Source organism: Thunnus maccoyii, chromosome 13 (assembly GCF_910596095.1).
Source record: "Thunnus maccoyii chromosome 13, fThuMac1.1, whole genome shotgun sequence".
Classification (NCBI taxonomy): domain Eukaryota; kingdom Metazoa; phylum Chordata; class Actinopteri; order Scombriformes; family Scombridae; genus Thunnus; species Thunnus maccoyii.
In genome coordinates this window covers 2,022,114-2,047,701 of record NC_056545.1, presented here as the reverse complement: position 1 = coordinate 2,047,701, position 25,588 = coordinate 2,022,114, and the positions used below count along the sequence as shown (strand labels likewise).

The 25,588-nt window shown below is 38.5% G+C and overlaps 2 protein-coding genes across 3 annotated transcripts in view; one reads left to right on the top strand and one right to left on the bottom strand.

Annotated features, from left to right (window-relative positions):
* Positions 1–930: 930 nt before the first annotated feature.
* On the bottom strand, positions 931–1,878 carry LOC121910355 (olfactory receptor 146). The gene has a single exon (XM_042431548.1). It carries the CDS (start codon positions 1,873–1,875, stop codon positions 931–933), a length of 945 nt encoding a protein of 314 aa, XP_042287482.1. The 5' UTR covers positions 1,876–1,878.
* Positions 1,879–16,066: 14,188 nt separating this feature from the next.
* The window catches only part of slco2b1 (solute carrier organic anion transporter family, member 2B1), a 37,819-nt gene continuing 28,297 nt past the window's right edge, over positions 16,067–25,588 (top strand). Inside the window, exons 1-5 of one of the 2 annotated variants that reach the window (XM_042431308.1) lie at positions 16,067–16,185; positions 21,992–22,088; positions 23,409–23,546; positions 24,281–24,443; positions 24,654–24,878. In XM_042431308.1, the coding sequence (XP_042287242.1) occupies positions 22,002–22,088; positions 23,409–23,546; positions 24,281–24,443; positions 24,654–24,878 (613 nt within the window). In that variant the 5' untranslated portion in view covers positions 16,067–16,185; positions 21,992–22,001. Of the gene's footprint in view, positions 16,186–21,958; positions 22,089–23,408; positions 23,547–24,280; positions 24,444–24,653; positions 24,879–25,588 lie in introns of both variants that reach the window. The other variant, XM_042431306.1, reaches the window with a different exon arrangement.

Genomic DNA, 25,588 nt, shown 5'->3' with positions numbered 1-25,588 from the left:
TAAAACCTGTCAACATTTTTGCAAATGAATCCACTTTGAATTAAAGGTTGAATGATGAAATTCCAAAACAACTCACAAACAATAAGGCCTGTTTTTATTTAGCAATAAAACCTTTTATTATTATTATTATTATTATTACATTTTTATTATTATTATCATTATTATTATACAGACAGGGGCACCCTGTTTGTTAAAAGGGTTAGCTACTTTATCACAGAGGTGCAAACATGCTTATATGAAGTTAACTCAAGAAAAATAAGATAATAATAATAATAATAATATGCACAATGATATGTAATTTCTATCTACAGTATTCATTATAAATTATAAATAGAGTGCATATTTCAATCAATAATTTCTGTAGATTTCTCTATAGGAAGGAAAATGCACACAGTTACGAAGCAAACGAATGCTCCACAATTAAAACACATGAATCCAGTGATTCATTCAGTGACTCAGAAATTTGACCCACTTGAAGTTCATAAATGTGATCAACTTTGTTAATTGTAAAAATGAATAAACTAATCTCCTTTCACAGTGTTGGTTTAAATTTAATTACTTTTTATTTTATTCTATTAACAGCATAACAGAAAAAAGAAAAATGTGGCAGAAGAGGCCGAGAAGCAAAAGGCTTATACAGTGGAACTCACCCCGAATTTAGAATAAAACTGTATATTAGAGAAAGACAATACAAAAAACATATTAAAACTTCACAGCATTAAATTGATGGTTGAAGGTTGGTAAAAATCTTATACTGGAAGGTCTGGAATCTACTATTAACAACATATTAGTACATACTGAACCATCCACGTCCATTTCATAATTAAAATAATAATAATAAATATGCAGCCTTCAAAAAACAGAAATAGGTTCATGAAAAAGATTAATTTCTTCTCAGTTATGATTTTAAAAAACTCGTTTGTATTCACATTATGATGACGACAAAACCTTCGTGGGCTGGAATAATTTTGACAGGAATTTTCGTATCTCTTTTGACTGTACCCCATAAATAATAGGGTTCAAGCTGCCGGGGATGATGTGAAACAAAATGGCAGAGAGTTTTCTGTAGTCTGAGTACTGGGGGAAGCGATGCAGGATGATGATGAACGTTCCACATAAAAACATAATTAGATAAACAAAGAGATGAGTGCTGCAGGTCTTCAAGGCTTTACTGTTCAAAGACTTGTTCTTACTCGTCAAACAAACTACTGCGATTTTAGTATAAGTTAGAACCATGCTGCCTATAGAAGCTGTGAACAGAACGACAGTGAATGTGAGGCCGTAGATGTTATTAATAAACACATTCTCACAGGAGAGTTTAAACAGCGAGGCATTATCACAGAACGGGTTTGTGATCAGAGTCCTGCATCGGTTCAGACGTATGGTCAGACCGAGCAGAATCCCAACCAAAACAAAGGCCACTCCCCAGGCAGAGACCGTCAGCTTGATCACCATCTTGTTGGTCATTATGGCAGCATAGCGTAGAGGATTGCAGATGGCAACATATCTGTCAAAGGCCATAATCATGAGCACAGTGTGGGAAGTGGTGCCAAACATGTGTGTGGTGAAAGCTTGGACCACACATTCATAATAACTAATGAGGCGTTCAGAGGGAGGCAGCAAGATATCTGAAAGCAAACGGGGCACCATGATCGAATTCCCAACAATGTCATTGACTGGCAGGTTGCAAAAAAGGAGATACATGGGCTGGTGGAGGCTTTTGTCAATGAAAACTAGGACAACAATGCCGACATTGGCTGATATAATAACTATGTAGGACAACAAGAAAAAGAAAAAGACAGGGTACATGGAAACCTGTGTGACCTTTAACCCCTCCAGCTCGAGGGTAAGGCTGTTGAATGTGTAGTTTTCCATCAACCTGAAAGAAAAGAAACAAAAGGGGGAGATGTTGATTTGTCACATGTATGAAGTTACATCCAATCTAGATATCAGTGATCAATTATATGTTCTAGAAAGTAGTTCAGATAACAATATTCAAAAATCAATAAAAACTGAAGACTTTAAATTAGAAACCTTTGAAAACACTTCAGTGATTTAATAATTAAAACATTTGAATATTACCTTTGGTTTCTCTTGTCTGTACCTGCAGTCACCAGATACCCACCAGCCAACCATCTGCCAGAAGATCTCAACCTCAGTCTCAGTTCTTATAAAGAGATTTAGTCATCTGGGGAGGTAATGCGATGGAAGTCATCAAGTTGGTGGCCATAGAGACCATCAACAGAAAAGCGTAACCACTGAAGGCTGGCAGTGATTGCAGTTTCATAAATCAAATGTAGAAAATTAACATTCTGTATTATTTTAATCGCACACATAATCAGCAATGCTGAGAAGTTGAAGAAAATCAGTATAGTAGTGATTCACAAGTGGCAGAATTTTCTATGTTCTATGGGTTCTTCCTTCTGACAGGTTTCATTTATGATTAAATCCTCCAAAGCTACTCCTGGGCAACCTGATCAACTTATTATTAACTTAGTATTATCATGTATTAACGTTACATTCCAGTCACAGAGCTAAGCATCCATTTCTCTAAAAGATGAATACTCTGGGATATTTGAAAAAAAACAGAGGGCTGCGTTAGACTTACTGCTATTCTGAAGATATTTCCAGAATCTTCAAAGACTATTTCTATGTGATAAAATACATTGTTGGTCCATGCACTCCAGAACAAATCAGCATCAGAAATATATGTTACAAATCACTTTTGTTGTCACTGTTGAAAAATAAATATTGGTTTGGGCTAAAATTACTGACAGTGATTATGGTCATGGTTAAAAAAAAACCCAATGTTGACTGTTGGTTGGAAACAAGAAGTGAACAGTAATCTCCCGACCTCCTCCCTACGCGGACTTTGTTACTCTAGAATAACATCGCCTGGTCCAGCTACATCCGCAACCACATTTGACAGGCTCTAACCTTGACCAGCCTTTGGTCTGCTCTGCGAGAGCAAGCTGTGTCTAACTGGGACACCTACTGAAGTCCACAAGGACATCTGTTGAGGTGGAGGTGGAGGAAGTTTGTGTGTTCCTGCTGGGTCCTATGAGAGTGTTGAAAACTGTACTCCAGCTGACCAGTGGGATGATGAGCATGGCTCCTGCTGTTTGGGAGTAGCAGAAGAGATCCCCTTCAATACCCCACTGTTAGGGGTGTTTGAGAATACGGAGTAAAAGGCAGCACATCACATCTGTGTGAAGGTCTTATGCTTTCTGGCAGGAATGAAAGTGTAGAGGTGGACCATGTTTTTTGGCCCAGATAAGTCCTTGTACAAGCTGCCTATTGAAAAACATACAGTTGACCTCCAGTGGAGGCTGGTTCATGATGGAATAGCTAAGAACAGGCACGTGGCACACCTGGATACAAATCATGTGGTGGGATGTCCTTTTTCTCAAATGAAACTTTACCACATTTATTTTGCAGTGTTTGAAGTTGGAGGGGTTTGTGTATGTTTGTATTGTTTGGAGTATTGGTTTCACAGGGTGGGAGAAGAGCCATCATTTTATCTTTTATTTTTGTGACAAAATACTAAGAAGAAAAATGTCCATGTGTTGGTAAATTTCCTGTCTGGGTTGGCTAAGATGGCCATTTGAACAATTATCCTTCTGTCCATTTTCCACTGCTTATCCGGGACCGTGTCACAGTGGCGGCAGAATGAGAAACATAACCCAGACATCCTTCTCACCAACAACGCCTCCAGCTCCTCCTGGGGGATCCAGACCAGAAGAGATAGAGTACTCCTTCCAGGATGTTCTGGGTCTATGGGGTCATCTACCAAATTAGACATTCCTGGAACACCTCCAAAGGGAGGTGTCCTGTTGGCATCCTAACCAGATGCCTAGACCACCTCCTTTTGAAGATTAGGAGCAGCAGTACTCTGAGTTCCCTCCGGATGTCCAAGTTCCTCACCCTATCTCTAAGTCTGAGCCCAGACACCCTATGGAGGAAACTCATTTCAGCTGATTGTAACCAAGATCTCATTCTTCTGGTCACTACCCAAAGCTTGTGACCATAGGGTGAGGGTTCAAAAATAGACTGACTTGAGTTTTTGCCTTCCAGCTCAGCTCCTTCTTCACCACAATGGTCTGGCACAATGCCCTGATGTTTTCCTGGCCTCAGACTTGGAGGTGCTGACTGTCATCCCAACTGCCACACACTTAGCTATAAACAGCCCCAGCACATGATGGAGGTCATGGTTCTGATGAAGCCAACAGAACTACATCTGCAAAAAGCAGTGAGGCAATCCTAGGTCCCCAAACAGGACACTCTCCTCCCCCCACCAATTCCTTGACATCCTGTCCATTAACAGGCCAAACAGAATCAGTGATAAGGGACAGCCAAGGCGGAACTCAACACTCACTGAGAACATATTTGACTTTCTGCTGAGAATATTGACACAGCTCTGACTCCTAATCTAAGGAATGAATGGCTCATAGCAATGGCCCCGGTACCTCTTATTCTTACAGCAACCCCCACAAAGGTACCCCACAAGGAATGCAAATTGAAATTGTTCATCCTGAATCAGAGGTTTGACAATGTACATATGCACAAACAACAGTTTGAGCCTTATCCATCCTTACACCAGCCCAACACCTCTCACCCTGGGCAACTCCGGAAAAGACGAGAGTCCAACTCCTCTCCAGGAGTTTGGCTCCAGAGCCGGTGCTGTGTGTAGGGGGGACCCCAACTATATTTAGTTGGTACCACTCCACCTCCCGCACTAGCTCCGACTCCTTCCCCACGAGGGAGGTGACGTTCCACATCCCTAAAATGTGTTTACGGTGTCCCAGATCCAGTGTAGGTTCAGCGTTGGCTCGTGGCTGTTCGCCTCTGACTGTATAGAGATGTTCAGCTGTAAATGGGCCTTGAGAGGAGTGTTGTGTACAGTGGGAAATGATGGAGGTCTGGTTTTGTGCTTCTGAACTACAGTATACTGGATCAAATCAGATTGTTTTTGTTTTCCACTACAATGAATTAAATAAATGTGTGCTTATTGGTAGAAAATCCAAGTAGTTACATAAAGGAGATTTTTAAATTCCATCCATGGACCTGACATAGGGGTTTTTTTTTTTACTTTATCTTTACTGTAATTTGTCCAAGCAGAGAACTATTTTTATTTTGCCATCCAGAGGAGAATGATCTCATTCTGTAAGTTTCTGTTGATTTGTTTCATGCAGCTTTAGCAAGAGAGTTATTGAGTAATACATGTGTGACAGTGTTATCTGAGTATTTGAGGAATGTGGTAGTGGATGAAGGGTTGCTACAGCCTTTTCTGTTGAATAGTCAGTAGGCAGCTTTTCCGTGTAATCAAGCCTCAGGGGAATTAGTCAGTTTGGGAGCTGTAGGTGAGGTTCAGTACTGTTTACTGGCAGAGAGAACGATTAAAGGTTTTTCACTTGACATCATCAAGTATTGGCCATCTGATATGAAGTTATTGTTTCATGAGCTGAGAGGAAATTAACTTGTTTTAGCTGCATTAGTGTAGTCTGAGCACCTGTGGGGTCCTATCATGCTGAGTAAAGTAAACATGACCCCGCTGTTCCACCACCATGTTTGTTTGCTGTTGTTACAGCAAGAGTTTGTTAATTAGTACCATGAGGCAGAGAGAAATCTGCAGGGAGGCCTCATCTAACCCCAACCTCCCAGCAGCTGAGCTGAATCATCTCTGTTCAAACTCAACAAGTCACATTGAATCACCGGTCACCCAGAGGGTTTTAAGTGTCCAAACATCATTAACTTGGGAAAATCTTGACCTTCCCTTCAACTTTGTTTATGCAAAATATCAAGGAATAACATATTGTTTTTTTTCCAACCTGCTTTTCATTTGATTTTTGTTTTGATTAATTTATTCTTATTAATTTAAAAATTATGAATCTTTATGCATTCTCACTCCTCGCCTCGCTGTGTACCGAAAGATATTTTGCATGTTACTCGGAGTTGTAATAAGTGGGTACAGAAAGAAGTGTTTTTGTACCATATTTAAAACTATATTTGGACTTTGTACTAGAAGGCATCCAGCTATGGCTATATTACCACAAGAGGAAAATCTTTCTGCAGCCAGGCAGTATCAAAACAGAAGAACATGAGACATAAACACAATAAAAACACAACCAGATTATTGAAGTCATTAAAAGATCTGTGACTGTACACACAATTCAGAATAAAATAAAGGATGTATGTTACAAGCAAGAAAAACAGCCACATGAAGAGTAAAGATAAGAAAATAAAGTGCAAAGCTTTGTGAGGAATCAAAAGACGGTTTAACTTATCGCACATTGCATGAATGAAAACTGCTGCACCTAACTTTTGGACACCTCTGTCTCTGAATATATTTAACACGTCATAACTGGACAACTGTGTTAAAGTCCACACTGTCTTGTGTGGTTCTTGTATCACTGGGCTGTAATAAGTGTCTGGTGGTCTCAGAGCTCCCAGGTGTCCTCTCATTGACCAGCAGGTTAATTGAATTAAAAGCTGCAGTGAGGCGTTCAGGGGGCAACAGACAGGGAGCCGCTTGCTCCCTCTGGAGAGACTCCAACCTGGCAAACGGCCTTCTGTCTTTACTCTCACACTTGGTCATTATCTCACTTTTCTCTGAACCATGATTTAGTTCAGGTATTTCTTACATTCTGCTAAAAATTACGCATTAACATTACTAGAAACAGCTCAATCTGATAGAAAATCACTGAAGGCTTAATGAAACACCAAAAACGCCTCTAGAAAATAACAAAGGGTTATGAAGAAGTTCATCAAAATATATCAAATAGTGTAATAAATTTTGAATAAATTTTGTTATGCATCATTGACAGCAGAGAGAGCTGTCAATGATGCATAACAAAATTTATTCAAAATTTATTACACTTTGGTTCAGATTAGTTAAAGATGCTGGTTTTGGTTAAATGCTCAACACATTCTGCTTCAAGTCACTGCAGATTCCTTTTGTATGAAACCAAGACCATGATCTTTCTTTAAGCTAAGAGTCCAAACAACCACAAAACTGTTTCTGTTGGATGTTTTGTCGAAAAAAAACATTTTACTGATATTCTCAGTATCAACATTCAAGTATCAACCAAATACATTAATTAACATTTTCTTATTAAGTTGAAAGAAGACAGGGTTTCACCAAGGTGCATATTTTACAAAGTCATCATGTTTTCTCATCTCTGTGTTTAGCCTAGCTTAGCACAAAGACTGGAAGCAGACTGAAACTGCTAGCTCAACTCCAAACCATGGATGTATTAAGAAGAACTGGATACAAGACTCAAACATGGCACCCCGTTCGTTCCTATGGAAGTTGCTTAGTTGCGCATAAAGCCAAAAAATCAGCTTCCTGCTGTTAAGAAATTACCCGGATGTTGCTCATGTTTCCTCATTTCTGCTGGCTAACTTCTGTTTGGCTCCTTGTTCACCTGAATGGGGATAAAATCATTTAATCGTGCGGCTCTTCTAGACTTTTCAAATGTCATTGGGCCGAATAATAAAATGAGTCATTTCGAGGGGGTTGTGACGCTCAAATAAATGTAATCACCATTTTACAGCTGCTCCTTTTTCAATAATTGTGTGCAGGAAACTTTTTGGGCCAGTGTGGTGCATCAGGTGACGGACCCGGAAGCTGTAATTACATGGTTTGGCCACTATGTCAGACTGGCTTCACAGAACGGCGCACTTCATGTGGGGGGGGGGGTTACACTATTTGATATATTTTGATGAACTTCTTCATAACCCTTTGTTATTTTCTAGAGGCGTTTTTGGTGTTTCACTAAACCTTTAGTGATTTTCTATCAGATTGAGCTGTTTCTAGATTTTTTTTTTTGGATGCAGTGCAGGTGAGTTTGTCAGAGTATGTTGTAAAACAGCCAGAGGATCATCAGTCAGTGATAGTGAAGTGAGTCATTGTGGATCCCAGGAGCTTTCACTACCGCCTCCTGTAATCACTGATAAACATCTATTGCTCTTTGCTCCCAGAGGGTTAATTACCATCAGAAACTGTTAATAAGTGTTTTGTTAGGAAGCAGCTCACAGTGGACCTCATTAATGATTACATTCGTTTCAGAAGCATTAACACTCATTACTGGCTGTTGTGGTTAACTGGAACACACAGTGATGAAACTGGTGAAACTGGTGGGCCATTAGAAGGCAGTGTAGTCCCCCGAGTTTCCAACATAAAACAGCTGAAAGAACTTCCAACAACAAACAAACACACTGAACTTCAAAAAACACGAGAATGACACATAAGTTTCCAGAGTTCACTAGTTAACATTTTGTGTGAAATACAGGGTTCTCCCACAGGGCCCCCTGAAGACCTCAAATTTAAAATTTTGAGGGGTTTCACAAATTAAGCTAATTATTTTATTTATCTATACAGAAAATGTAGATATTTGCTTTATTTAGACCAGATTTCAACAGTATTTTCTTTTGATAGTTACTAGTTTCATTATTTGTCTGTTTAGTATATTTAGTTTACTGGTATTTTATTTTATTTTATTTTAGTTTTGTGAGAATTACGGTAGGTAACACTATGGGTACCTTATATACTGAAGGTAGGCAGTTAAACGAACAGCATGTACCTGGAGGGTCTATGGAGTAGGGATGTGCAGAGAGCCCAGTATTTGTATTTGTATTTGTTGAGGCGGCAAAATTATTTGTATTTGTATTCAAATAAAAGTGGAGAGAGGCTTAAAAACCTTTTGTTTTTATTACGCTTTTAATTTTAGAAAATTAAAGTGTTACAATAAGTGTCAATGAATAAACTACCTTATGAAGGAGGTCCCCACACCAGGTCTTTAACTGGAGTCTCCCAGATCATAGACGACTGTGCTGATTACTGAACTAAAACTTTACTCATCGCCTCATTGCAGACAGACCTCTAACTATTTATACACCCATAACACAGAGGCAGCACACTGTGTAATGTGTAGGGAAGAACTTCAAAGGCAAATATTGCGTTGCACTTTTCATTTGTTGCCTATTTTTTACAACCTAACTTTGTGTAAAGAAGAAGGGGAACAACAGGTTGTGGAGAATCTCTTGAGAGCACTTAGCATGTGTCAGTAGCTCAGCTTTATCCAAATGTCAAATGTCAAATTAGGAAATGTGCGTCTGGTATTTGACATTGGGTTTTTTTCTTCCCAAAAACAAATAATTTTTAAAAATTAAACTATTCATGCTTTGCTGAACAACGTATTTGTATTCGGGCACATCACTACTCCCTACTATGGAGCCATGAATTATTTATTCTTTTCTTTTCTTTCATTTGATAAATAAAACTCAAGACCTCAAGGACTTATTTTACCTAGGTATGTTACATCCCCATGATGCATCTATGGCGTCTGTAGAGATGAGTTGTTATCTACAGCTAATAACTGCAGGTAGAACTGATGCTAAGCTAGCTGAATTAACCGACTGACAAAGCCAACATTAACAGGCTAACATCTGAGCCGTACATATATCAGTCAATTGCAATTTTGTGATCGCTAATTAAGACAAATTCAAGAAATCTCCTCAATATTTGTGAGAGCTTGCAATTCCGCTAAATTACAGCAACTTCTCTGCATGAAATGGCCAACGTGGTAACGAACGTCATCGTAGGGCGCAGTGTGAATTCAGACGGAAGGAGCAACAAGCTTCTGCAGGTTATTCAGGTCTGTAAAGCGTTTATTCAAACTACCAGACGAGGTGCTAAAGCAAGACTTTTCTGTCTTTTTTTTCTGTCCACCATGTTCCAGATTTGAGGGAGTTCTGGTTTTCACTTAGCAAAGGTTTCCGGATGTCGCAGCAGATGTGGCTACATGTCTGTTTTTTGTGTCCAGGAAGTATAGATCCACTAAATCCTCTAAGTAGACTGTTGTTATGATTTGTTTGGATGCATACAGAAACACAAACACTGACACAGAAACCCATAATTACTTTTGAGCCTCTTGCACAAGAAGTTGATTCACTGCAGGCAGATGTGACATCTGGAAACACAAGAGTAGAGATGTGACGAGCGGCAGATCTGGAGGATTTGACTCCAACATAATGGAATTAAACTTTTTTTTGCTTTATATTAGATTTTCTCTTTCCAGCACCAATGAAGCTGAGAGGACTTTGTTTTGTTTTTTGCCATAACTTCTTCATCATATTTATGTTCCGTGGAACATCTGAAACTTCCAAGTCGGCTGCAAGTTTTTTCTGTTCTGATCAGAAGAAGAGAACAGACACAGGAGCAGTTTATTTTACCGGTCAAACTCTTGCACAGATATTAAACCTAAAATCAAATAAAATCAATCACCTGTCTTGTAAGTTTTATTAATATGTAAAGGTCATTTTGTCTTCATTTCTGTGTCAGACCTGTTGTAAATTAACGTGTTGCAAACAACAAACGCACCACAGATCAAAAGAAAAAAACAAGAGTATGTGGAAACTGAAAACAGAACATCAGCAAAATGACATTTCAGCCACAAGCGTGTGTGAGTCAGTGGCCGTGATAAAAGTTTTGAAACAGAATCTCCCAGTGAAAGGACTGAATACGTGGTTGGTAAATGATTTCCAGAACAACACATGGAAGTGTTAAGTCGTCCTTGATTGAACATGAAGTCGTTTCGGGACACTTATTGACCACAGTTGTAAGCTTCACTTATTATAAGTGACTTTAGGCTTGTTTTTGTGTAAAGTCCCTCACAAACATTGGTAGTTGCGGGCTGCGTGTTTTTGGGCTTGTTTCTAAAGCAACCCAGTCGCCAGAAGAAAACATTGGCATTGAACATTTCTGCAAACCACAGAAACGTTGAATATCTATGTTTCAACACGTGTGATACGTATCATATCAACATTTCTACAAACGTAGCATATATTAACATTTCTACCCGTTGAATAATGATGTTTTATGGTGTGACAACGCTGTGGTTCAGGTCTGGTTAGGTTTAGGCACAAAGACCACTTGGTTAGGGTTAGGGAAAGATCATGGTTTGGGTTAACATAAAAATAAAAAATAAAATAAAAACGGCCGATGTCTCACTAAAAAAAGACGGTTTTCTCGCCAGAAAAACGGCTGCAAATGTCCTGACGTCTCACTGAAAACACCCGCTTTTGTCGGTTGAAAGCGGACATTGGTTTGAGTTTTGAGGTGGTCTCAAACCGTATTCGATGCTGATTTCCAACTTGCTGCCAACAAACTTACTAACCATCCACCTGCCCCTCCTCCTCCTATATAGGAAAAATCAACTCATATAGATCACATGTGAACTACGTCACTTTAGAAATGTTGATATAATACATTTTGTTGACATTTTCATATGATACGTTTTGTTGAAATGTTAATATGCTACGTATTTCACGTGTTGAAACGTAGATATTCAACGTTTCTGTGGTTTTGCAGAAACGTACAGTGCCAACGTTTTATCCTGGCGACCAGGCTGACCACACATGTACTAGACGACATTAAAATCCTTAACGTAACTAGGCTAAAAGTTACGAAGATGCATGTGTTTGGTGTGTGATTTGTGTGTTACAGAGGAACAGAGTTGATGACAAGACAAGGAGGACAAGAGAGAAGAAACAAGTTTTTTTCCGTACATTAATTGAGAGAGCCAGGATTGTTTAAAAGGCCAACAAGATATCTTTGTTTTGTCTTTACTAATATAATTACTTGTCCAGTTTGTTATATGAAACTTCTTAACTTTCATTTTTATTCATTCATTTATTCATTCGTCATCTTTTGTTGGCCAGTCGGTTTTATTCAATTTCTTTAGAGTTAAAAAGAAAAGTGTAAATTTACAAATTTTACCTGTTAAATAAAGTTGTACTTAAGATACAAAAAGTTGAGTTTTACTGTTATACTTTGTCTACAGTATATTTTACAGAAAGAAGAGTAAATGTCATATGTGATATCAAGTGTTTGATCAGTTCCCAGCAGCACATTTGGTTTGACTGTGGCTCCATCTGCTGGTCACAAGACGACACTGCACGGCTTCACTGAAGCAACATTATCAACATAATCCATTTTTCATCATGTTAATATTAAAGATCATTTGACAGCAGCAGTGATGTCAACATTAGAAATACTTAATGATCAAGTTTATTTTTATTGTCTCAAGCAAGCACCACAGGAAAGATAAGATAAGATAAGATAAGATAAGATAAGATAAGATAAGATATACTTTAATGTCCCTGTAGGGAAATTTGTTGTGACTCTGTCCTGCAGTTCCACAGAAGATAAAGTCAAACATACTACATAGTAAAAAAACAGAAATGTCAGCATCTTAGCAGCACTTGGCTTCCATACACATACACAGTTTACACATATACACATACTGACGATGCTGACATATTGCACAACCCTCATGAAGAAAATTTCCAAAAAGTCAGCAAATAAAATGAAACAGTGTGTTTTTCCATCAGCCGCCCGTCATTTGACAATTCAAGAGAAGATTACTCACTTGACTCTGTTTCAACTGGGTATTATTAGTTTTATGAGTTAATAAAAGCCAGGGTAATGGCATTACCCTGGTCTCCAGCACCACCATAAGGAATCTGGGAGTTATCTTTGATCAGGATATGTCCTTTAACTCCCACATAAATCAAATTTCAAAGACTACCTCGTTTCACTTAAGTAATATCTCAAAAATCAGGCACATCCTGTCCCAAAAATATGCAGAAAAACTAGTCCATGCATTTGTTACTTCTAGGCTGGATTATTGCAATTCCTTATTATCAGGCTGCCCTAACAAGTCTCTAAAGACTCTCCAGCTGGTCCAGAATGCAGCTGCATGTGTTCTGACTAAAACTAGAAAAAGAGATCACATTTCTCCCATTTTAACTTTGCTGCATTGGCTTCCTGTAAAATCTAGAATAGAATTTAAAATCCTTCTCCTAACTTACAAAGCCCTTAACGGTCAGACACCATCATATCTTGAAGAGCTCATAATACCGTATTATCCCACTGGAACACTGCGCTCCCAGTATGCAGCTTACTGGTGGTTCCTACAGTCTTTAAAAGTAGAATGGGAGGCAGAGCCTTCAGCTATCAGGCTCCTCTCCTGTGGAACCATCTTCCAGATTCGGGTCCGGGGTGCAGACACCCTCTCTATGTTTAAGAGTAGGCTTAAAACTTTCCTTTTTGATAAAGCTTATAGTTAGGGCCGACCAGGCTCGCCTTGGATCAGCCCTTAGTTATGCTGCTATAGGCCTAGACTACTGGGGGACTTCCCATGATGCACTGAGCTCCTCTCTCCTCCTCTTCCTCTCCATCTGTATGCATTCATGTAACATCAATGCATGTCACTAACTTTGCTTCTTCCCCAGAATTTTTTTGTGCTTTCTCATCTCGCAGGAGACCCTGGGTTCTGGTCCAAGCCTTTGTTGTCCTGTTGGCGTCCTTCCCTGGCTATTGCTAGCGAGCCAATAAGGTAGAGGGCCGACCCATAATAAGCCTAAGGGCTTCACACACCACATCACATCTAAATTTGACCCCCTAAACATGCTCAAAAACTCACCAAATTTGGCACACACATCAGGTCTGGTGAAAAATTTGATAAAATGTAAAAATTAACCCCCAAAGTGCCAAAATGCGCTCTCTAGCGCCACCTATGTAACTAAAATGGCCGCCACGGCCCGTAGGAATGTCATAGAGACATCAAACCAAAACTCAATTATATATCTCATCAAGACCTACAAATCATACACTGACACCCCTGACCCTGACCTAAATCCAACAGGAAGTCCACAATCAGACTTTCAAAATAAGACTTTGCTCCAATTTTGAACCCCGAACAAACGCTATCTCCTCCGAGGAGAAAATATAAAATAAAAGCACACCACACTTGTAAGAAATATCCCTCATTTTTAAAAAGTGAAATGATCTGGTCCTGACGAGCCAGAGTGCGAGGTCCCGACCAACACTGCTTGCAGCTTTAATTGTTATGATTGTTGTTGTTTTTTAATGTTATTTTTTTCTTTTGCTGTGTAGAACAGCTCAGCTTCATCACATTGTCATACACCTCCCTCCTCACGTCCACACACATCGACACAGTCAACATACGTGTTATAATGCACACAGACGTGTACAAACACACATCACATAGTTTCTACATCACATCATCATTGTTTTCTCTTGAAGTCAACACATGTTTTTTTAATTTTCTTTCTCTTTTGGTCTCATGTTTTTCTTTTCATATTCTTTGACTAATGTTTCACCTTTTATGTCACACTTTTGTCACATTAAAGTTAAATTCAAAAAAGAAAAAAAAAATACATTTTGCCTTCATTCTCTTCAGTCCAGAGAGTGACAGGAAACATCGGTTCAGAGAGGAAACCACTCTATCCCTGATAACTGGGACATTTTGACCTTGATGCTTCTTTGAACTTACATTTTTCTTTCTGGGGGAGGTTTCAACCACAGAAGAAGAATCTGACTTTTCACCTCCTTTCTTCACAGACACACCAGCGTTTGGTCTTCAGTTAAGAGGAAAACATTTATGTTGGCTAATGTTTAAAGTGAGCTGTTCAATCCTATTCTAATATTTTTGGTCTACTCATGTCAATTAGCTTTTTTGCACTATAATTTGCATATTCCATTAATCTTGAACATACTGTCAAAAACATTTGCGTGTATACAGCATATATACATATATATTATTCATATGTTTATACAGTATGTGACTGTATATTCCTTGTAAATATAATATAGCTTTTCCTGTTTTATTTCTTCTTTTAGTGATACTTTGTTCTGTTTTATTGCCTTTTTTTTTTTTTTTTTTTGTTTCATTGTGAAATCCTGTTTTGTATAATAACAATAAAGCTGAACCTTGAACCTTCAGGACTCCTGACTGAGAAACTATTAAATTTACAGGCCTGATTCATATTTTATTACTGCAGAAGTCTGCAAACAACATAAAAGCATGAAATATTTTTTACAAATACAGAGATGAATTCACCTGCTTCTGATCTAACACATCACATTTCAAGATTTTAATTTTGTTATTGTATTGTTATTATATTATTATTATCATAACAATACAATAATAATATATCAACCAAAACAAAATTATAATTATACTGAATATACATCAAACAACAACTTGTAATGAAATAGTAGTGAAATTGTATTTTAAATGCTGTGTAAACTGCATTATTAATGCACAATAACTGTAGTATTAACAGTAAACAGTCCTACAGCACGTACAGGTAGAGAGTTATACAGACTTGTATTTCAATCTTTGCAAAGAGCTCCGTCCTTTCCTGCTTTATGTTTGATTGATGTTCAATTATATCGTTTTTGGGGGGAGATTAACTGTAAAAAGAAAATAAAAGTGTGTCTTAAACCAACAGTCAGGAGCCTAAATGAACATTAAAGCTGTTTTTCTTGCTGTAATCATTCCTCCTGTTCATACTGACCATTAGAAGATCCCTTCATAATGACCTTACAATGGAAGTGATGGAGGACAAAATGTATTTAAAAGTTTATCTGAAGCTAATATGAAGTTTCAGCGTCCAAATGAGTCAAATCAAGTAGATATCTTTCAACGTTACAGTCTTTTTAGTGCCAAAGTTCCTCTTTTTGTTACTATACTTCCACCTGCAGCTCAACAGGGAAACACTGTCCGAGGAAACACAAAGAGGGAATTTGATGCTAAAAAGACTGTAAATGTGTCAGATATCCACTTGATATGACTAACTCAGACTGCTGAAGCTCAATATAAGCTTCACACAGACTTTTAAACGACTGTGTGGACACACTGTGGATTTTGGCCTCAATCACTTCCATTGAAAGCACATTTGAAGGATCTTTTAATATCCAGTATGAACAGGAGGAATGATTACAGACACCTGAATGCTGGTTTAACACACACTAGAAACAACTTCACATAAACAAATGAAAAAGTTTAGAGTTAGTGCCTCAAGGATATACAACCATCTTGAACAGATTTATTTAATTACTAAGTAAAATCTTTTCAGGTTGTAAAATTATACACGTGGGTCTGAAAACTTTTCTGAGGCCTCACACTCCTCCTCCACTCCTCTTCTTCTCTTTTTTCTCAGACCTACATTCAACACCAGGGTTCAAATTCTAGTATGGGCTCCTCCTCCCCTTTACAGCAGCAGAGCTGGAGATCCAGAGAAAATCTAAGCTGCAGCAAAGTGAAACAAGGAAACAGAGAAACTGAGCCGAGCTGCTACTCTTCAGCTTCCACGGTGAGTCTGAATGAATCACTTCTTTCTGTTCTCTCCGGGACGTTTCAGGGTTTTTAAAGGGACTCTTCTGCTTCAATAGAGCTGGTTTGTAAAAGCTGCAGTTTCCGGTTCTCCCACTTTACAAAGTTAAATGCAAAGTTTCTGGGGAAAAAAATAACTATAACAGTCAGGTCTGTTTTATTCATTTCATGAGTGAATACTGCCACAGCTTTTAGGTACTTAACTTGAGTATTTCCATTGAATGCAAATCTCTACTTCACTACATTCAGAGGCAAATATTGCACTTTTTACTGCACAACATATATCTGACAGCTGGAGTCACTTTGAGGATCAAAACTGCATTATATAAAGTAGTTAAAATTATCTTTATTTTGACCATCTACAACAGAAAAGAGTCATTCTGATACTTTTATTTTTGATTACTTACTACTTTGCTGATAAAACCTTTGTACTTGCACTGAAAGAAGTATTCAGATCCTTTACTAAGTGAAAGTGTGTATGCATTAGAGCTGTAACCATTAATCAACTGTCAGGAGTCATTGGTTCCAGCTTCTCAAATGTCACTATATGATAATAAACTGAATATTTTGGGGTTTTGGACTTGTGTACCAACTCGCACTGATTTTTATTTATTTCATTGAAAAAAAAACATTCTACATTAAGTTTTCAGTTGGACATTTTGAGCTCTTATGTTTAGACAAATCATAATAACACAGTATTTCTTACTCTTACTACACTGTATGTTTAATTTAAAACATTAAATCTTTTTTTTAATGTCACAATGAAATGTATCCACATTCTTAACTTCTCTAACATTTACTCAGTAAGTTATAATTTGATGATTTGATGTGGACTCTGTGGTTTGGCAAACAGCAATGCGGTAGTCAGACTCGTTTTGCATCCAACAGACACAGACTAAAGTTTTGGGAATTTGTTTTTGTGAATGACTAACCAACAAAGTTACTTACAAGAGCTGCTGGCTGAAGCTTTAAATAAACTAAGTTTCCAAGTTGGGAAAGAGGAGAGAACAGCTAAATTGAAGACTCAGCACAGAAACTACACTGCAGTCTCTGTAACGGCCACTAGATGCTGCTCTAAACAACCCTGACTGCACTGAAGTGAATGCAAAAAAAAACAAATCAAAACAAAAAAATCTCTAAAATTACAAAGTGAATATTTGATTTATGCACAGTTCCTTGCATCTCACTTTCAATGTTTCTAAAATCCAACATATATTTTTAAAGAGAAGCAGGATTTTGTAGGTTTGCCTTGATTGGCAGGTCATTCGGTCAATCACACTCATGGTTGCAGCATTTCTGACGTCACCTTCAAGTGTAGCCGGACTCTGTTTGGAGCATAGCCTGTATATAAAGATAAAAACATAGCGAGGTGTGACGTCACCTGTTTGTTTATATTGGAGCCGGTTTGAAGTCCAGAGTTGCAGCTTATGGTCCAGATAAGGAGTGCAGGGTCATGCTCTGGAAACACGCCCCACTACCTCAGACCGAAGCTAACGCTAGCTTACTGGGAACACCGAGCGCTGCACACTTGGGCTATTAGCTACTTTAGCTAAGTTGTGCTAACACGGCAGGTATTGTAATCAAGTCACATTAAACTTAGTGAAATATTGTGTGACATCATCCTGTGAGGGTCTTGTTAGTGTAACTCCTGAACCACAAACACAGTAGAACCTGAAAGTCCGAGTCAGTGTGAGTAATAATTTAAGCAATAATTTCCAAAATGACCATCAGCGCACTTATTAGAGGGCCTGAATTTAGAGATTTGGACCAGAATGACTAATTGAAAACAATGATTGACTTATGTTGAGGTCATACTACACGATTGGAGCCCCAGATCAGAGGAAAATTGACACTCGATCGCAACGTGTAAACTGTTCAAAGACGCAATCCGACAGACTCGTCGATGCATTTCAGACACAGGAGTCTGCAATGAGCTACAGCCAATGAGAGCGCAAGACACAGAGTGAGGGGGAAACCTGAGGGAGGAGTCGTAACATCTACAACATCAACAGCATGGCTACAAGAAAAGTTTTGCAGTCTACTTGGACCCATAAAAATAGAGGAAAGTTTATTGAACTTTGGCAGGAGTACCAGTGCCTTTTGGAAGAAAAACATCCTGTCCTGCATGGAATAGTCATTTCCCCGGTACTTCTCCTGTGTGTTTTCATGCCAAAACAAAGTTTAGGGACCAGGCAGGGCATCGCCAAGAACATTCTCTTTATCCGTGGAGTAGACTTATTCCAAATAAAAGTGGAAATACTTAAAGTTGTGATTGACAGAAAGAAGATCCCTGTATAATTGTGTGACTCTAATTTCTTTTGAGATGTTCAGTTTATTGCCTGATAGCTTCTCAAACTTTTATAGAGAGGATATCAAATTGTGTTTCAGTTGTGTAGCAGTTGATCTCTGTGTAGATCAGGAGTTGGTAATTCGAGTCTTTATCTGGCTTGTTTTTTGTGGATTCAGCTTGTTTCGTTTGAGCTCAGAGGAGATAAAATAGCTACACAACAACAACTTGCTTTCATGTAGTTGGATTCCTCCACTGATAACTTGCTTGATAAGTTGTTTTCCTTCCTGCTTATCTTCTCAGTTTGACTCCCACTTCTTTGCTTCTTGCTGTCTCTTGCTGGTAAATTGTTTTTTTTTTTCTTTCTGTGTCTCAAAATGTTTCAGTCCATATCCTGTATTAAGTCTTCTTTAGGTGTTGACATTGAAAATGAATAGATTGTGTTTGCAAATCACAAAAACACCTGCTAAAAATTTAGATGCATTTAATTAATATCCTGATATGTTCAAGACAAAACCAGCAAAATCTAGAAAGTCTCAGTTACGCCACCTTGTTCAGGTTGTATTAGTTTTCTATTTTCTATTTAGTTTTCTGTTATTTTTATCCTGTTCTAATGATGGATGTTAAACATGGTCAAAGTTACAAAACGTGAGGTGAACGTATGTAGAAATGCTGCCTGCAAGTCAAAAGTCAGGGCTTCAACCTGCTGTTAATGCATCATTTGCAACGTTACCTCTACTTCTTCCTCATGATGATGTCAGATTGTTCGCACATGCCCGCAAATGGACATCTGTACTGTAGTCTTGGTTGCTAAGGTGGTTGCTAAGGTGTTTCCATGTGTTGTCCACTCCCATATTGCAGATCTGATTCAGCTCCAACATGTACGGATGGATTCGAGACGTTGACATTTTAAGTAAAATATGAGAAAAAGAAGTGAAATCCTGCTACTATAGTTTGTTTACGTTACTGAAGCTGACCAATCAGAACAGAGTGGGCTCATCAGGAGGCGGGGCCTTAAAGAGACAGGAGCTAAAACGGCCTGTTTCAGACAGAGGCTGAACTGAGGGGCTGCATAAAGGACCAGTAGAAGATAAATAAGGAATAATAATAAGGAAAATATAAGGAAATATAGGACCTGGAAATGTGCAGAATATGTGTCCTTTAACTTTATTATTGTCCTGCAGGAAGTTTAGTTTGCAGGCAGGTAAGTAGGTAAATAGAATATTTAAAATGTAAATGATTATAAAAAAAATTCATATATATATGTATATATACCTACATAAAAAAGACTAGACTTGCAGCAGATGAGAATAGAAACACCGCTACCACCCTGTACAGAGATAAGATTAGACTGATGCCAAATAAAGTGCAGTTCCTGGTAAGATAAGGTGAAGGAGTGCAGGTTTCTGTATTACATTAATCTGCCACCTCTGTAAAAAAAAAAAAAAGTGGAAAGTGTTGGAATTTATATTTTGAAGGAAGGAGGTAAAACTGCTGATGAAGCTTCATAACTCTTATTCTGACTCATTGTTTCATTACTACATCAGCTGTAGGCACAAAACAACCAGATGTGTTGAGTTTGCCTGAATTGTTTGACATCAGTTGGTCTAAAATTTCATCATAGCAGAGAGCAGAGAGCAACTCTGGCTGCATGAAACTCAGTCCCAGTCCCTGCCAGCAAACAGCCACTTGCTTATATTGTATTTATTTATTTTATTCCATTTTTTTTAAGTGGAAATGATATAAACTCTGAATGACTGATTTTGTCTTTTAATTAGAAAACCCAAAACAGATTTTTGAGTTGGACTGTATTTGTGTTGGGTTGCACAAACTCACTTTACAAGTAGTTAATTCACCACATGTTATTATTCTGTGCAAGTGTTGGTTTTCTATTGTTCTTTATGCTGGCTGGATTTTGCAATTCATCATGCATGTGTGTATTCAGTGGTGGAAGAAACATTCAGATACTTTACTTCAATTAAAGTACTAATAGAGCAATGTAAAAATACTACATTAAAGGTAAAAGTCCTGCATGAAAACTCCTACTGCAGTTAAAGTACATAAGTATTATGAGCTTGATGTAGTTAAAGTATTGCAGTAAAAGTACATAAGTATTATGAGCTTGATGTAGTTAAAGTATTGCAGTAAAAGTACATAAGTATTATGAGCTTGATGTAGTTAAAGTATTGCAGTAAAAGTACATAAGTACTATGAGCTTGATGTAGTTAAAGTATTGCAGTAAAAGTAGTGGTTTGGTCCCTCTGACTGATATATTATTATATATGACATCATTAGATTATTAATAGTGAAGCATCAGTGTTAGAGCAGCATGTTACTGTTGTAGCTGCTGGAGGTGGAGCTAGTTTACACTACTTTATATACAGTTAGCTAGTTTAGTCCAGTGGTTCCCAACCTAGGGGTCGGGGCCCCTCCAAAGGGTCAGCAGATAAATCTGAGGGGTGGTGAGATGATTAATGGGAGAGGAAAGAAGAAAAAACAAAGTTCTGATACACAAATCTGTTTTCAGTTTTTGGACTTTTTCTCTAATCTTTGATTTTTGCTGAAATATTGGATCATTTGAACATATATTGAAATGAAAGCATGTGAGAAGTTCAGAGGGAAAAATCACTATTTGGTGGAGCTGTTAACAACTCATAGACATGTGAAATGTGACCCCGACTACACACTGCTTTTTGTAAGACGTCAAAAGACAAAAAGGTTGGAAACCACTGGTTTCATCTTTAACAATGTGTTGTATTTTAAAAGCTTGTTATATTATCCATTGTGTCAAATCTTCATCTGAAAAGTAACTAAAGCTGTCAAATAAATGTAGTGGAGTAGAAAGTAGCATCACATGAAAATACTCAAGTAAAGTACAAGTACCTCAAAATTGCATTTAATTAGAGTACTTGAGTAAATGTATAGTAAAAATACTGATACTTTCCACCACTGAAATCAACTCCTGACAAACCTCCTCTTCCTGAGAAAATGATTAAAACAGTTAAAGCTCAACCTGCCTTCATTGGTTGTTTAAGTTCTGTTCACTTCAGTTGTTTGAGAGTTAACCTTTATAAAACCTGTCTCTCTCTCTCTCTTTCTCTCTCTCTCTCTCTCTCTCTCTCTCTGCAGTGATTTTCCTTCTTGGTTTTCATCCAAACCACAGTTCTCTTATCTCTCCTAATCTCTTCCTTCTCTGTGTGTAAATATACAACCCAAGCGCACATACATTCTTCATGCACTCTGTGTTTCTGGAAAGTGCAGTCGTGTTTGCACAGGATGAGAACGACATGCGAGAGTGAAATGAGCAGCAGCTCTGGTGCACAGCGTGCGTTTTGTCTAACAATTGGACTTCTCATGCTATTTAAAGTTACTGTGTTAAAAAGCAGGAAGTTGAAACCTTCTGACTGCAGTAAAATCCTCCATCAGTGTGAGTTTAACTTGTGACAGACTGGTTGTATTTCAACAGGCTTTGTTCTGCTCTTCATCCTCCGTGTGGTAGAAATTAAATCATGGGGGCCAACGATCTCAACATGAACTCTGACCCGGCGGGGTCACGACCTCCCGCCCAGCGCTGGAGACCCTTCAACAGCATCAAGGTTTGTGTTTGATGTTCACTGTGCTCTTTGGTTCAGGAACTCAATGAAAGAAATACAAAAATACAAACAAAATCACTACAGCAAGATGAAGAAAAAAGGATAAGAAAAGTAATTTAACCTGCAAAATACAGACTTGTCCATAAACTGGACAGTAATTAGGCCCCAAACTTCAATTTTCTTCAATTTTCAGCTCTGTGCCATTTCTGTACAGAGAAGCTTCCTGAAGAAATGAGAGTTCAAACCCTCTTCTGCATGCAACCTGAACATTTATTTACATATGATAGTATTCATACGTACTCTTACATTATTAATATATTTCATAGCGAGGGAGAAAATAAAGAGAAATGAATAAACAAAACTGTCGGGGAGAGGAAGACGATAGTTAATGATTAACCATCTATATTATTATTATTATCATTATTATTAACTATTAACATGGACTTGATTGCAGCTGTTACTTCACAGTTTATCTGCCTCCTTTAATAATAAATCCAGTAATAAAAGTGAATTTTCCTTGTTAGGGATCACAATAAACCATTTCTGCCAATGCAGGTTTAACTCCTATTTCCTCCTTTTTTAAGAAATGATACCAAGGGATCCTTTATTTCCTTAAATGACTCCTTTGTTTCAGTATATATATAATTATTTCTAATGTCATACAAGACACCATCTCCTTAATCCACTTACCAATAGATGGTTTATTTCTACTTTTCCTGTTAAGGGCCTCTTTGCTTGTATAAATTCATGATAAATACTTCAGGTTCAGAGTTGAGTTTTACTGAAACCAGCTGTGCAGGAATTTATCAACCTACACTCCCATAACCATGAAAAACATCATTACATTTAGTGTATCTGGGATACTTGACAGGTGTAACAAACGTAGACATCAGCCATTTATATATAAGTAACTCAAGGTGATTATTTGATTGCACATTTGTTATTCCCTCGAATTTCTTAAGTATTGTTTGTGTTAGACTTCTAATTTTAGAGAAGTTGTAGTTTGTCGCATCCATAGAAATTCATCTGTATTTTCTGAGGAGAAACTTCACTTCCTGAAGTCTATCCTGTTATTGTTCTCCGAGGAAACAATGCGTAAACATTTCCTCTTAACACACTGGCACCAAACTCTGATAGCTCACCATGTTGTGAATCACTCACTTTCACTGTTTTTCACTTTCCATCTTTGATATTTGTTGATGTTTTTGCATCACACTTGTATTCAGTCATTTATTCCACCTAACAAACATAATATTAGGTGTTCCCTGCAGATAACCGGACTCTGACCCGACTCTCTGACCCTTCTTCTTCTTCCGTCTGCAGTTTTTTGTGTTCTGCCACAGTTTGCTGCAGCTGGCGCAGCTGTTGGTGTCGGGCTACATGAAGAGCTCCATCTCCACCATCGAGAGACGCTACGGCCTCTCCAGCCAGAAGTCGGGCCTCCTGGCCTCCTTCAATGAGGTCAGTACGGGTCACTTCCTGCTCGTCTGTCCAGAATTGGTATTTTTCTTTCATCTTGATTTGTTTTTCAGATGAGATATTCTTAAATAAATGTACCTGTGACGAGGTCCTACTTATAGTTTAATGGCTATAGATGAAGAATCCGGATCCAGAGTGAAGGTGAAGACGTTGCCAGTGAAAGTATAGATGTTTGTGGAAGTTCTTCAGTCTTAAAGCACAACTGTGAAAAACTAACATAAACGTAGCTTCTGTCCGACCTCTAGTCTGGATGTAAAAGTGCTGTTTGTGTTTGTTCGCTCATTAAACCAGCAGTAATTACTTTCAATCATCAAACTCCTGATTTCTGTCATTGTCGTCAGAAGAAATGCATCATTTCGTACAAATCTGAAACACATGATGCTGTAAAAGAAACAGATGTAGATCAGGAAGGTGGCGTCTGGTCGGTCGCTTGTCAGCACGCCGCTCAGACTGAAACATGAAGATTATATGGAGATTTATGAAAGTCAAATAGATTTCATGGAGCAGAGGTCTTATGATGTCAGTTTGTTGTTGGAGCAGTTGATCAAGCTGCATTTCCAACATATAACTGGTTTTATGGGATCTCCTGGACCAGATTCTGGTTCTTTATTTTATTGTCACAATAAGAAGAGATGCATTTTTTCGTCATTGTGCATTTGCTGCTGGATATAAGTTATATGTGATGTCATCCCTGTCTGCTGTGTGTGTGTCTCCAGGTGGGAAACACGGTCCTCATCGTCTTTGTGAGTTTTCTCGGTAGTCGTGTCCACCGTCCGCGGTTCATCGGAGGCGGCGCTCTGCTGGCCTGTCTGGCCTCACTGCTGATGGTGCTGCCACACTTCCTGGGCGGACTGTACGAGTACACCGACCGCATCACTTGTAAGACCAAACACACACACACAAGTCCTAAATTGCCCACTGCACAGAAGATAAACACATTTGATTTTAACAACATCACCTTTCCTGCAGCGCCAACCTCAGGACAAACTTTAATTTTTTTACCCCACTAGGTAAGAATCTCAGAACAGCAGCTATAACTGTTGTAGACCACTGACAGCACATGATGCTTGAAAATGTGTTTCCCAACAGCCACCAGTGATAACAGCTCCGGCCTCTGCCAATCAGAGAGCACTGTCACCACGTCGTCCTCCAATCAGAGCTGCAGCAAGCAGGAGAGCCCCACCCAGCATGGCGTCTACCCTCTGCTGCTGATGGGTCAGCTGCTGCTGGGTATCGGAGCCGTCCCCATCCAGCCCTTCGGCATCTCCTACATCGACGACTACGCCAGCAAGAAGAACTCGCCGCTCTACCTCGGTACGCTGACGAAACACTGTTCTATCCCAACGGTCCAGTCCTGATTAGTTAAAAACTCACTTTTACCTACAGATACTCAGCTAGACATTAATTTAAAGTAAACAAACGCTTGTGAAGGAGAGGTAGGGAGCTGAAAGTTGATACAGAGACAAGATTAACAGAATTACATTAAATAAGTATAGCTGCAAGTGGCAATAAGCACGTTCCAAGCATATAATTTGGAATATATGAATAGTACAACTCTTATACTACAACAGACAACAGATGATGCAGAAACAGGAGGATGCACACACCTTGGTGCCAGGCTGATTCAAACCGGTGGCCTTATAGTCACAGGACATTCGTTTAGACCATCAATAAAGCACAGATGTTACTAAACATTAACTGAGTTCTGCACACAATCAGTTAAACCTGCAGTGCGGAACATTTGCACACTGTATAAATGAACGTCCGTTACGTTAAAGCCAGTTCACAGTATACAGAGTTTTTAATCTGGTGTAAGGTTTGATGGTGTGAGGTTTGGATGAATGCAGCCAACACGGCCGAGCCGGCTAACTTCCTGTTAGCTCTCTGCTAACTTGAATGAGGATAAAATAATTTAGTCGTGCGGCTCCTCTAGACTTTCCAAATCGAATGGATCAAATTCTGATAATGAAACTAATCATTTTTTGGGGGTTGTGTGACACTCAAAACAATTTATCCACCGTTTT